Source organism: Anolis sagrei, chromosome 4 (genome assembly GCF_037176765.1).
Source record: "Anolis sagrei isolate rAnoSag1 chromosome 4, rAnoSag1.mat, whole genome shotgun sequence".
Taxonomy (NCBI): Eukaryota; Metazoa; Chordata; class Lepidosauria; order Squamata; family Dactyloidae; genus Anolis; species Anolis sagrei.
The window spans coordinates 86,953,625-86,966,952 of NC_090024.1; the positions used below are offsets into that span (position 1 = coordinate 86,953,625).

The following is a 13,328-nucleotide window of genomic DNA, read 5'->3' on the forward strand; positions in this document are numbered from 1 at the left end:
TCAAGGCAGACAATCCACAATATCTGCTTTGAACTGGATTTTCTGAGCCCACACTGCCATATAATCCAGATCAATGTGGATTTCATACAGCTGTATGGAATGGACCTTAATAGATCTGCCAGTAAATCTTGCAAATGTTTGTGTGGAGTTCCCTGAAGCACAAAATTGTATCCGGGGTGACATATTATTATGCCAATGTTTGGAAGGGGAACAGTAATTAGGGAGTCATCCCTCCACATTCACAATCATTATTTTGGTTTTCTTTGGCCCCTTCCTTATTTAGTCCTGTAAACAGTGGGAATACCATCCTGCAATCCAGAACTGGAACTAGCGAATTTATCCCGTGCATTCCAAGAAGGCTCAGAATAAACCCACTATCTAATTAATTTGCTACAAACCAGGGTTTCCTGGTTTGTAGCAAATTTATTTGGGGCTGTCCAGAATATTGTTGCTGGCAGAAAAAAGGAAATGCAAAGATACAGAATGGGGGGTGCCTGGCTCCACAGCAGTACATATGAAAAAGATCTTGGAGTCCTCGTGGACAACAAGTTAAACATGATCCAACAATGTGATGCAGTGGCAAAAAAAGCCAATGGGATTTTGGCCTGCATCAATAGTAGATCCAGGGAAGTCATGCTACCCCTCTATTCTGTCTTGGTTAGACCACACCTGGAGTACTGTGTCGAATTCTAGGCACCACAATTGAAGGAGATATTGATAAGCTGGAATGTGTCCAGAGGAGGGCGACTGAAATGGGTTTGGAGAACAAGCCCTATGAGGAGCGGCTTAAAGAGCTGGGCATGTTTAGCCTGAAGAAGAGAAGACTGAGAGGAGACACGATAGCCATGTATAAATATGTGAGGAGAAGTCACCGGGAAGAGGAATCAAGCTTGTTTTCTTGTGCCCTGGAGACTAGGACTTGGAACAATGGCTTCAAACAACAAGAAAGGAGATTCCATCTGAACATTAGGAAGAACGTCCTGACTGTGAGAGCTGTGCAGCAGTGGAACTCTCTACCCTGGAGTGTGGTGGAGGCTTCTTCTTTGGAGGCTTTTAAACAGAGGCTGGATGGCCATCTGTCAGGGGTGCTTTGAATGCAATATTCCTGCTTCTTGGCAGGTCAGTTCCTCACCAAACTACAACTCCCAGGATCCCATAGTAATGAGTCTTGGTTGCTAAAGTGGTCCCAAACTGCATTAACAGTTCTAGTTCACTGTTCTCTATCTATCTATCTTCTATCTTCTATATATATAAAAATGCTCTGTGCATAATGAGTACCTTAAAAACAAAAGAACCAATGAACGAAATCACACCAAATTTGGCAACAGAATGTCTCATGACACAAGGAGTGACCATCACTCAAAAATTATGATTTTGTCATTTGGGAGTTGTAGTTGTTGGGATTTATAGTTCAGCTACAATTAAAGAGCATTCTGAACCCCACCAACGATGGAATTGAACCAAACTTGGCACACAGGACTCCCCTGACCAATGAAAAACACTAGGAGGGTTTGGTTGGTAGTGTCCTTTGGTTTTGGAGTTGTAGTTCACCTACTTCCAGAGAGCACTGTGGACTCAAACAATGATGGATCTGGACCAAACTCTACACGAATACTCAATATGCCCAAATGTGAACACTGGTGGAGTTTGGGGAAAATAGAATCTTGACATTTGGGAGTTGTAGTTGCTGGGATTTATAGTTCACGTACAATCAAGAAGCATTCTGAACCCCACCAACGACAGAATTGGGGCAAACTTCCCACACAGAACCCTCCTGACCAACAGAAAATACTGTGTTTTCTGGTGGTCTTTGGTGACCCTTCGGACACCCCCTCGCAGCCTCCCCCCCCAGGGGTCCCAAACCCCAGGTTTAGAAATGCTGCTTTAAGGCCATCCAGTCCAACACCCTTCACCAAAGCAAAAAAACATAAAGCCCTTCTGACAAAGAGCCATCCAGCCATAGATATAAATATATATGATTCACGTACACACACACACACACACACACACGCTTATGACAGATATAGTACCATAGATTTGAAAAGGACAATGATATATTGCATGTTCCAGAGCAGGCAGACCAGACAATCTCCACATCAACATTGACAAAGAGACAGAAAGAAATACTGTTTACCCACAAGCATCAAGATATTACATATATTAGAAACCAACACTTTCTCATTACTTTATTTTCCAGATCACCAGACTGGGCCACAGCAATGCGTGGCAGGTGACCGCTAGTTCAAAATAAAACCAATGAAGTCTTAAAAGTCATGGCTATAGGGGAAAAAACTCTGCTCCTTAATAAAAAAAAACTGGGTTCTTGTAGGTTTTTTCGGGCTATAGGGCCATGTTCTAGAGGCATTTCTCCTCTAGAACAAAAAAAACTGCCTGAAATCCTTCTTTAGGCTCCTTCCACACAGCTGTATAAAATTCCACATTGTCTGCTTTGAACTGGGTTATATGGCAGTGTGGACTTAGATAACCCAGTTCAAAGCAGATAGTGTGGATTACCTGCCTTGATATATTCTGAGTCATATGTATATGTTGAAGGGCCCCTAGAAGAATTTGCACATGCTCCCTTTGTGTCTCGGTGGGCGGGATCAATGCCATGTTTCCCTGGGATGTTGCAGCTGGCAAATGGGATTGGAGGAACGGAAGTGGAGAGCGACCAATGGGAGCCCTCCTAGACCTTCGCCCCTGCGAAGCAGAATGGAACATTCCACCCCTCCCCCCGAGGCCAAGATTTGCAGAGGTCCTGCATCGCTCTCCTCTGCACCGCGCTCATTCAGAGGCGGAGGATCTGAGATCGTTGGGTTAATATATTATTTTCCGCAGATCTCTTCGCCAAGGATAACTGAGGTATGTTTGTGTCTGTTCTTTCCTGGTTGCCCTTGAGATAGGAAGGAGGAAGCAATGGCTGGGTTATTTCTCTTGGCTGGCCTTTGGGTAATAAAAGGCAAGCAGGGCCTGAACCATGCAATCTCATGTTGGGCTAAGCCTCTTACTCTTTACTTAAGATTTTTAAGCTCTGCTTGTTCCTCCACTAAAGGGGAAACTACATGTTTATCATGCTTGATGAATGCAAGGCTGGGGTAAAAATTGCTGGAAGAATAATTAACAACCTTAGATATGCAGATGATACCACCTTGATAGCCGAAAGCGAGGAGGAGCTGAGGAGTCTTCTATTTAAGGTGAAAGAAGAAAGCGCAAAAGCTGGGTTGCAGTTCAACATAAAAAAACCCCAAGATCATGGCAACAAGAATGATTGACAACTGGGAAATAGAGGGAGAAAACGCGGAGGCAGTGACAGATGTTGTATTTCTAGGTGCAAAGATTACTGCAGACTACGCCAGGACATATGGTACACACACACACAAACACACACACACTATTCCTAAAGGTAAAGGTAAAGGTAAAGTCTACTCGTGTCCGACTCTGCGGGTTGGTGCTCATCTCTATTTCTAAGCCGAAGAGCTGGCATTGTCCATAGACACCTATGAAGTCATGGCCAGCATGACTTCATAGAGTGCTGCAGCCAGGAAATCAGAAGACACTTACTTCTTGGGAGGAGAGCAATGACCAATCTCGATAAAATAGTAAAGAGTAGGGACATTTATTTATTTATAGTATTTATATACCACTTTTCTCCCCCTAGGGGGACTCAAAGCGGTTTACACATAGATAATGGCAAAATTCAATGCCTTACAACTACAATAGTAAAACCACACATTAGATATAAATCATATTAAAAGCAATACATCATCAAGCATCAAAACCATAAAACAATCTCATCAGTCGAGTCGCCGTTCCAGTCCTTGTCCCTTTAAAAAGCTGCATACATCTATTGTCCAGAGGCCTGGTCCTCGAACCATGATTTTAATTTTTTCCCTAAAGGTCAGGAGAGAGGGAGCAGATCTTACTTCCTTTGGGAGTGTGTTCCATAGGCGGGGGGGGGGGGGCACAGCCGAGAAGGCCCTGCTCCTTATCCCCACCAGCTGCATTTGCGCTGTTGACGGGAGCGAGAGCAGGGCCTCCCCGGATGATCTTAAGTTGCGAGGTGGCAGATGAGTTAGAACAAGTAAGCTGGGCCAGAACTGTATAGAGATTTATAGGTCAAAACCAGGACTTTGAATTGGTCTCGGAGATGGACTGGCAGCCAGTGGAGCTGGCATAGCAGGGGGGTGGTGTGCTCCCTATATGCTGTCTCGGTTAGTAATCTGGCTGCCGCCTGTTGAACTAACTGACATCACACTGGCAACGAAGATCCGCATAGTCAAAGCAATGGTATTCCCCATAGTCCCCTATGGGTGTGAGAGCGGGACCATAGGGAAGGAAGATAGCGAAGGAAGATAGATGCTTTTGAACTGTGCTGTTGGAGGAAAGTTCTGAGCATGCCTTGGACCACCAGAAGATCCAACCAGTCCATACTTCAGGAAATAAAGCCCGGCTGCTCATTGGAGGGAAGGATATTAGAGGAAAAGATGAAGTACTTTGGGCACATCATGAGAGGACAGGAAAGCTTAGAGAAGACAACTATGCTGGAGAAAATGGAAGGAAAAAGGAAGAGGAGCCAACCAAGGGCAAGATGGATGGATGGTATCCTTGAAGTGACTGGATTGACCTTGAAGGAGCTGAGGGTGGTGACAGCCGACAGGGAGCTCTGGCGTGGGCTGGTCCACGAGGTTACAAGAGCCGGAAGCGACTGAATGAATGTACAACAACAAGCATTGAATTTTGCTCTGTTTACTGCCTTGAGTCGCCTACGGGCTGAGAAAGGCGGTATACAAATACAGTAAATAAATAAATGTTCCAGAAGCATTCTCTCCTGACATTTCACCCACATCTACGGCAGGCATCCTCAGAGGTTGTGGGTTCTGTTGGAAACTAGGCAAGGAGGTTTATATATCTGTGTAGTGTGCATGGTGGGAGAATAACTCTTGTCTGTTTGAGGCAGGTGTGAATGTTGCAATTGCCCCCCTTGATTAGCATTTAATGGCCTGCAGTTTCAAGGCCTTGCTGGTTGCTGCCTGGGGAAATGTATGATTATTATATTATTTACTTATTTATTAATTTATTATTTGAACTGTGGTGTTGGAAGAAAGTTCTGAGAGTGCCTTGGACAGCGAGAAGATCCAACCAGTCCATACTGCTGGAAATAAAGCCCGACTGCTCATTGGAGGGAAGGATAGTAGAGGCCAAGATGAAGTACTTTGGCCACATAATGAGAAGAAAGGAAAGCTTGGAGAAGACAATAATGCTGGGGAAAATGGAAGGAAAAAGGAAGGGGGGGGGGTGACCAAGGGCAAGATGAATGGATAGCATCCTTGAAGTGACTGGATTGACCTTGAAGGAGCTGGGGATGGTGATGACCAACAGGGAGCTCTGGCGTGGGCTGGTCCATGAGGTTACAAGAGTTGGAAACGACTGAATGAATGAACAACAACAAATTTTATTTACTGCATTTCTCTGCCCGAAGGCGGGTACAGCTAGTGTATAATAAATATATATTATGAAACAATGGGAATTAAAACAAGCTATTATGTATGTGTCTCTGCTTCTGTTTATTTTAATTTAAATAATTTAAATTTAATTCTATCTTGCCTTTCTCCTGGTATAGGGACTTGAGGCAACTAGCAACAAATATGAAACAAATGGAAATCAAGACAAGCTACGTGCATTAAAACAGAAATATAATTTTTTTAAAAATAGTTAAGCCATTTTTATAATGAAAACCATGAAACTTTTAACATATTAAAATGAATTAAACCTACACATCCACCCCCAAATCCCACTTCTAGATTTTTGTGTCTCTTCAGATTGTTTCCAATTTATGACAACCCTAATGTGAACCTCTCATGGGTGTTGCTTGGCAAGATTTGATCAGAGAGGGTTCACCTTTGCCTTCCTCTGCCATATCACCCAGTGTCAGAATTCAGATTAACTGCCTTGAACTGGATTATATGGCGATGTAACCTCATATAATCCAGTCCAGTGCAGTTAATCTGCATTCTGAAACTGGATTATATGGCAGTGTAGATCCAGCCTGAGGTTTGGAATGATTTGACTCTCCCAAGATTAGCCAGTGGATTTCTATACACAGGGATTCAAACCCTGATCTTCAGGCTCATAACCCAATGGTCACTACACCATGCTGGCTTTTCACAGTTTGGCTCTGTGTTAGTCTGTGGCAGCAAAAATTATCACTGTAATAAATAGTAAATCTGCTAATATTGAAGGTGATGCTTGACTTGTTTGGTTTTATGATGTAATTGTAGTGGTTTTGGGAGAACAGTAGCAATGGTTGATTTGTGAGCAACTGATTGACCTTAATACATTGGCTCTCTAATTTCTTTTTAAAAACATCCTTGGTTGCTTTTTTAGATTATCACTTTCCAAGAAATTATTCAAATAATTAAAAAAATTCTAACTCTCATAGGTTCTGAAGATGAGTTTGATTCCTTCAGCCTTCAAAGTTCCAATTACATAAGAAAACAAACAAAAGGTAACATAGCGATGGCTCTTTTGACAGTGGTAGGCTTTTGAAATTTCCCCAGCTTTGCAGGTCTGTTTATAAATCTGCAGGTCTGTTTATAAATCATATAAAATCCATATTATCTGCTTTGAACTGGATTATATGGCAGTGCAGACTCACATAATCCAGTTTAAAGCAGATAATCTGGATGATCTATATTATATGGCAGTGTAGAAGGGGCCAAAAACCAACACCCCCATACAATGCAGTTTGACCTGAATTATATGAGCAGTGTAGAGCCATATAATACAGTTCAAACTGCATTATATGGTTCTACACTGACCATATAATGTTGGTAAAGTGCATCATATAGCAGCGTAGAACCATCTTGGAATTGTACTCTTGACTTTTCATTGCTATATGCCTACTCTGATATGTAAATGTTTTACCTTTTTTTTGTAAGAATTGCAATTATTTTTAACAACAACACTGCCAAATTTTAAAATTCCATGAAAATACTTGGACATGTAATTAAATGCTTAAAATTGAAATGCGAAAGGAACATTTTAGCACAGAAGAGAAGCGAATTTCATTTTAATTCTGTTTAAATTAGCCAAAAAAATTAATCATGTTACTGATCTATTGCTTTTTCAATCCAGCAGAAGCCCAGATTAAATTCACCATGTATCTGCTCACTTATGGTTAAGACATCAAGAAAGAAAAGATAGCTTGTAAGTAGCATTCAGGGTCTTTCTTTCCCATCTGTACGCATCTTTCATAGGTTCTTTAAAAACCCTACATTTTAAAAAATATTGAGGGTGTCTTTTTAAAAAACTTTAAGTTGTGAAAGTTGTGCTTGATTTATTATCTGTTAAAACTTGGGGTGGCAGAATTTAATAACTTTTCTGAGCGTAAGAGCATTGCACAATTCTGCAGAAGCATAACAGTTTCCCCCCAAAATGTTCTGAATGCATAAGAGTGTGAGATATGATATTTGACATGTTCAATGTAACTTAGTAGAAGACATTCCTAGATTGAACATGTGTCTCTCCCATTCAGCTTCCAGATACAATAACTTCAGTTGAAAAACAAAACAAGGACTGTGACTTAATAGTGCAACGCGTCCTTTGTGTAGCTTTCAAAGTCCAAAATCACATATGCCAGTAGAAAATGTGGGAATAGAATTTTAGGACATTAAATGCCATTATATCCACAAATATATTTCTTTTAGTATATTGGAAGCATAGGGAAATACAGTATAACCATAATATGCATGGGACCAGTATAACATCCACATCTAACAAAATATGTCCTATGTGTTGATGAAGGCTTTCATGGCCAGGATCACTGGGTTGCTGTGAGTTTTCTGGGCTGTGTGGCCATATTCCAGAAGCATTCTCTCCTGATATTTTGCCCACATCTATGGCAGGCATCCTGAGAGATTGTGAGGTTTCAACCTCTGAGGATGCCTGCCATAGATGTGGGTGAAACGTCAGGAGAGAATGCTTCTGGAACATGGCCACACAGCCTGGAAAATTCATAGCAACCCAAAATATGTCCTCTCTATGCATTTTCTATGTCCTCTGGTCCAACCTTTTGGTATTTCTAAGCCATAGAGCCTTCATTTCAATAGAGTTGACTATTATCCATGTTTTTAAGTATCTACGTCAGGGGTCCTCAAACTTTTTTAAACAGAGGGCCAGGTCACAGTCCCTCAAAGTGTTGGAGGGCCGGATTATAATTTGAAAAAACATGAATGAATTCGTATGCACACTGCACATATCTTATTTGTAGTGCAAAAAATGCTTAAAAACAATTGAATAATTAAAATGAAGAACAATTTTAACAAATATAAACTTATTACTATTTCAATGGAAAGTGTGGGCCTACTTTTGGCTGATGAGATAGGATTGTTGTTGTTGTTGTCTGCTTTCAAGTAGTTTCAGACTTAGGTTGACCCTGAGCGAGGGCTGGGTAAATGATCTTGGAGGGCCGCATTCAGCCCCCGGGCCTTAGTTTGAGGACTCCTGATCTACATACTCCAGTAATATATTCCCCATGGATACAGGGATCATACTGTATTCAAGATGGCAAAGGACGAGAGTTTGAAGCTAATTGGAACATGTAAGGGGAGTTTCAGGCTGTTGTGGTTGGAAATTGATTTGCATGCTCTGCTGAGCTCATTGTGACTTCATATATTATAATATTTTTAACAGTTTGTACATTTTGACACAATGAGCCGCCGTGGCAACAACTGGGCCTATTCCGAGGTCATTGACCTCCTGGATATATGGGGAGAGGAGAAGATCCAGAAGCTGCTTCTGAGCAGCTATCGAAATATGGACACATTCCAAGTCATTGCAAGCGAGATGGCAAAGCGGGGTCATGAACGTACTGCCCAGGAGTGCCGGACCAAGACGAAAACCATGAGAAGAGATTACAAAAAAGCCAAGGACAGTTTCTCCTCTGGGGGTGACTATATTTCTTGCCCATTCTATGATCAGCTTGATAGAATATTGGCTATTGAATCGAGTTTTCTGCTGCATAAGAAGGGACAAATCCCTTTGCCAGAGGAGTCATCGGGGGATACCAATTCCCCATGTCCCACAGCAGAGGGAGCAGTGCCTGTCGTGACTGAGGACTGCAATGACAGCCAAGACCAGCCTTCCCCATGTCCACAGATGAGCGTTGAACTCTCTGACTCTGCCACACCCAGCCCCATGGTTTACATGATGAAGCCAGCTTCTGGGAACCCTGCAAGCATGGCTTGGCCAACACCAAGTAAGAACGCCACTTTCTGTCTCTGAATTTATTTATTTATTTATTTATTTATTGTGTCAGAAGCGAACCAAGGGTACAATTGTAATGTATTTAAAAACACAAAGTTAAAAACTTAGCATTATACTAAATGTCATTTGACCAGAACCTGGCCACTTGGAGTTGTAGTAGGTGGTCTGTGGTTTGCTCTTCTCCACACCCGCATGTCATAGACTCCACTTTGTGACCCCATTTCTTAAGGTTGTCTCTGCATCTCGTGGTGCTAGAATGCAGTTTGTTCAGTGCCTTCCAAGTCGCCCAGTCTTTTTTGTACTCTCATTCGGTATCAGCCACTGATTAAGGTTTGAGGTTTTAACCTGTCTCTGAATGTAACTTGCCTATTATCGTTACGACCTTTTGCACATTTAACTTTACACTTTGGGTCTATGCTGCTGTCACTAGTCCATGGATGAAAGTCTGTGTAAGACGAATAATAATAATAATGAGGTGTTATGTGGTTTCTGGTCTGTATCCTCTGAAGATGCCAGCCACAGAGGCAGGTGAAATGTCAGGAGAAAATGCTGCTAGAACATGGCCATACAGACCAGAAACCACACAACACCCCAGTGATTCTGGCCGTGAAAGACTTTAACAACAACAATACGTTTATTACCTGCCTCCCCTTGCAAGGCAAGGCGGGGTACAACATTGTTTAAACAAAGAGATAAACTCTGGGTTGTTGTAGGTTTTTCGGGCTGTCTGGCCATGTTCTAGAAGCATTCTCTCCTGACGTTATGCCTTCATCCTTAGAGGTTGTGAGGTCAGTTGGAAACGATGCAAGTGAGTTCTTTCTCCCACCATGGACATTCCTCAGATATATAAACCTCGTCTGTCTATAGTTTCCAACAGACCTCACAACATCTGAGAATGCCTGCCATAGATGCAGGCAAAACGTCAGGAGAGAATGCTTCTAGAACATGGCTATACAGCCTGAAAAACCTACAACAACCCAGTGATTCCGGCCATGAAAGCCTTCGACAATTCAGATAAAACTATTAAAATGCAAGATACCCATGTTGGTACTTATATTGCAGGTTAAAATAATAATAATAATAAAATAAGGAAACTTTATTTATAGTCTCCCCGAAGGGACTCAGGGCAGATTCCAGTCACAAAAAAGGCAAACATTCAATGCCACAACATAAGAATTCATGGGCAAATAATAACAAAAAAAATATTTTTTTAAAAAAGCACTGAAAGCCATCCACTACTGGCTACCAGCCTCCTCCCAGTAGACTCAAATTAAGGAAAAGCTTCATGAGAACCACCACTCCACTTAACGTCCCCCCAGCAACAACAAGAGTTTCCCTCTGGGCATCTAAACCAGTAAATCCCAATTGGATGGCCCCCCACAAAGGCCTTCCTCCAGGGGCAAACCAAGAATGGGCAACTTGGAAGTCCCTGTAAAGACTTAGAAGTGGAGTGGGCAGATCAAAAGACAACCTGGCAAAATGGCACTACATAAAAGAATCCCACAACTCTGCATCTGTATGCTTGTCCACTATGCCCTGCCTCATGTACAGAGGAAGAATTGTTGGAGGATACAGACAGTACCGTTGCTGTTGCCCGTTTTTGGTCAAAAGATATTTAGCCGCTTGTGCTCCTCCTATTTTTATCAGTTTTAATTTATGCAATGCTTTTGATATGAAATAAAAATATAACAAGAATTAAACTCCACAGCATATAAAAACAAATTATAACTTAGCAAATTAGTATAAAATTTAAACAACCTATTATATCAGACATAAAATAAACATAAGACATAAAAACACAAAATTCACTTATAAATTCAGATAAAATTCACAACCTAAAATTGACTGGGTAGTCCTACCAGAATAGATGGGTCTTCAGTTGTGTCTTAAATTCCGACACTGGCTCTGTTCTGGCAGGTCATTCCACAGCCTTGGGACTTCTGATAAAAAGGTTCATTTATAATTCGCATTTTCTTTTTTGCTCCTATTAGAAACTGATCATCCAACACCTTCCTTGTCATCTATATTTTCTAGCAGCTCATTAGCCAAAGACTCAAGGATGGGTATGTTCTGCATTGTCTTTGTTCTGCTTGCTGTTGGCATGACTATGTTCCTTTCCATTTCATTGCAATTAGTGACTTTAAAAAAATACTGTTTTTACATCTCTTCAGATTCTGCTCTTGGACCCTCACCATCTCTGCTGGGCAACTATGTGAATCTTCCCTCCGAAGATCGCCTATCCAGAGTCCGAAAACGGCAGAGGAAAATCAGGGGTGATTTGGTCATGGAGCTCTCGCGGATAGCAGACCGGAGAGCCCACACAGTAACTGAGAGGATCCTGTCGTCTCTGAACAGGTACGCTGCAGCTGACATGCAAGACCGGGAGAGAGACCGGGCGGACACTGCACAAATAATCGCGATCATGCAGCGCCAGACGGAACTGCTGGAGTCACTTGTGCAGATGCAGTCTACGGAACAGACCCCAGCACCCCCTGCCCCTTCCTGGCACGCTCGGCCGCGCCCTGCAATCTCTCCTCCCTCCCGCCCGGGTGTACCACGCCGGACACTAGTCGCCAGGGTGAATCACAGGAGGAAGCAACAGAAGTTCAACCCTTAACTGTGCTTTTGCTTTGTGGTTCTTGAAATACTGGGTTTGACCATTCAGACTGTTGACTCTACCCGTTTTGCCTTTTGTTTAATATTTCTTAATTGACAGATGTATACTCCCTGGTTTAATTTCAAATGATCAACTAACATCGAGGAGAAAAGTACAAAGACACTAGTTGGAGATCAGTTTCTCCTTTGTCGTCTTTTGATAGATGGGATTAACATTCCTCTTCCCCTTTTTCCTCTGATACTGTCTATAATATGATATGAGATAACAGCAAGCATATATTCAGAACTAACGGTAATTTGTGATAGTTGAAGTATAGAGAAGAAAAATCTTTACTGTCGAGAGATTTTTGAGTATTTCTGAACATCAATGTACTGTTTGGACTTGGTATTTCAGCAATGGGTATAAAATAGGAGGAAAATATGTCACTTTCATCTGAATTTAGTTTTGTTTTTGATGTGAAGTTCATAGAAATAGATAATTTCACCATTCTCTGCTACAAGCATGACTTTCACAATATGTGGTGTGGGCATGTGAGGGGCAGGTGTGTATTGATGTCAATGGTGCAGAGGAACTTAAAACCATGGTGCAGACCAGGGATTGAGAAGGTTACTTTTTTGGACAACTCTCAGTCCTCTTCTACACTGCCATATAATCCAGATTATCAAAGCAGATAATCTATATTATCAAATATAGATTAATCCATGTTATCTGCTTTGAACTGGATTATATGAGTCTACACTGCCATATAATTCAGTTTAAAGCAGATAATCTGGATTTTATATAGCAGTGTAGAAGGGGCCTCATAATCCTTCCATCTGCAGTGGCCGTAGTGGCAGGGGATTTTGGCATTTGTAGTCCTTAAAAATGATGTTTCCAGCTCTGTCCAGCCCTGCCCTTTCTATTTATGCTGCAGAGATACAAGAGCCATAGAAAAAAGAAACCACAGGAAGATAAAGAGTGATGAAGAAGTTTGAGGAAGAAGAAGATGCAACTCCTCAATTCATCGCTGGAGGTCTGTTCCTCCGAGATTAGAAAGAAGTGAGCATTAGATATGTGTAAAAGAGGTAGTGAAGCCTTACTTGGGGTGAGATGAGATAGCATTGGATAGTGAGGGGATAAAGAAAATTTAGGACCCTTCCACACAGCCATATAACCTATATCAAGGCAATTGGGTTATCTGAGTCCAAACTGCCATACATTCTAGTTCAAAAGCAGATAATGTGGGATTTTATTCAGCTGTGTGGAAGGCACCTGAGTCATTATAGAGCTTTAATTATGACAATTAATTAAAGCTGTGTGGAAGGGACCTGAGTCATTATAGAGCTTTAATTATGACAATTAAAGGCTTTGTGCTGGTATGGAGACGAAGAGGGAATGAGCAAGGAATGCAGCGTGGAGGGAAAGGTGCCATCAGAATAGCTCAAGCAAGAATTCCCTTAGGTTATTT

At 41.8% G+C, this 13,328-nt stretch overlaps 1 protein-coding gene across 4 annotated transcripts; it reads left to right on the forward strand.

Moving 5' to 3' along the window:
- Nucleotides 1-2,672: 2,672 nt before the first annotated feature.
- LOC132774559 (myb/SANT-like DNA-binding domain-containing protein 7) lies at nt 2,673-12,994 on the forward strand. Of its 4 annotated transcripts, none has more exons than XM_060774758.2 (6): nt 2,673-2,862; nt 6,440-6,505; nt 7,135-7,206; nt 8,692-9,256; nt 11,256-11,327; nt 11,436-12,994. In XM_060774758.2, exons 4-6 carry the CDS (start codon nt 8,710-8,712, stop codon nt 11,879-11,881), a joined length of 1,065 nt encoding a protein of 354 aa, XP_060630741.2. In that variant the 5' UTR covers nt 2,673-2,862; nt 6,440-6,505; nt 7,135-7,206; nt 8,692-8,709; the 3' UTR covers nt 11,882-12,994. The 4 variants fall into 4 exon arrangements, with proteins under 4 accessions (XP_060630741.2, XP_060630740.2, XP_060630743.2 ...); XM_060774757.2 differs by having other exon boundaries at nt 7,138-7,206; XM_060774760.2 differs by lacking the exon at nt 6,440-6,505.
- The last annotated feature ends 334 nt before the right edge of the window (nt 12,995-13,328 follow it).

What these genes read in the sequence shown, in the direction of transcription:
- LOC132774559 (XM_060774758.2), top strand. Translation starts at nt 8,710, where the DNA reads ATGAGCCGCCGTGGCAACAACTGGGCCTATTCCGAGGTCATTGACCTC. An exon ending in CATGGCTTGGCCAACACCAA is followed by an intron (nt 9,257 to 11,255) that starts GTAAGAACGCCA and finishes TGCTCCTATTAG; the next exon opens with AAACTGATCATCCAACACCT. An exon ending in AGCCAAAGACTCAAGGATGG is followed by an intron (nt 11,328 to 11,435) that starts GTATGTTCTGCA and finishes ACATCTCTTCAG; the next exon opens with ATTCTGCTCTTGGACCCTCA.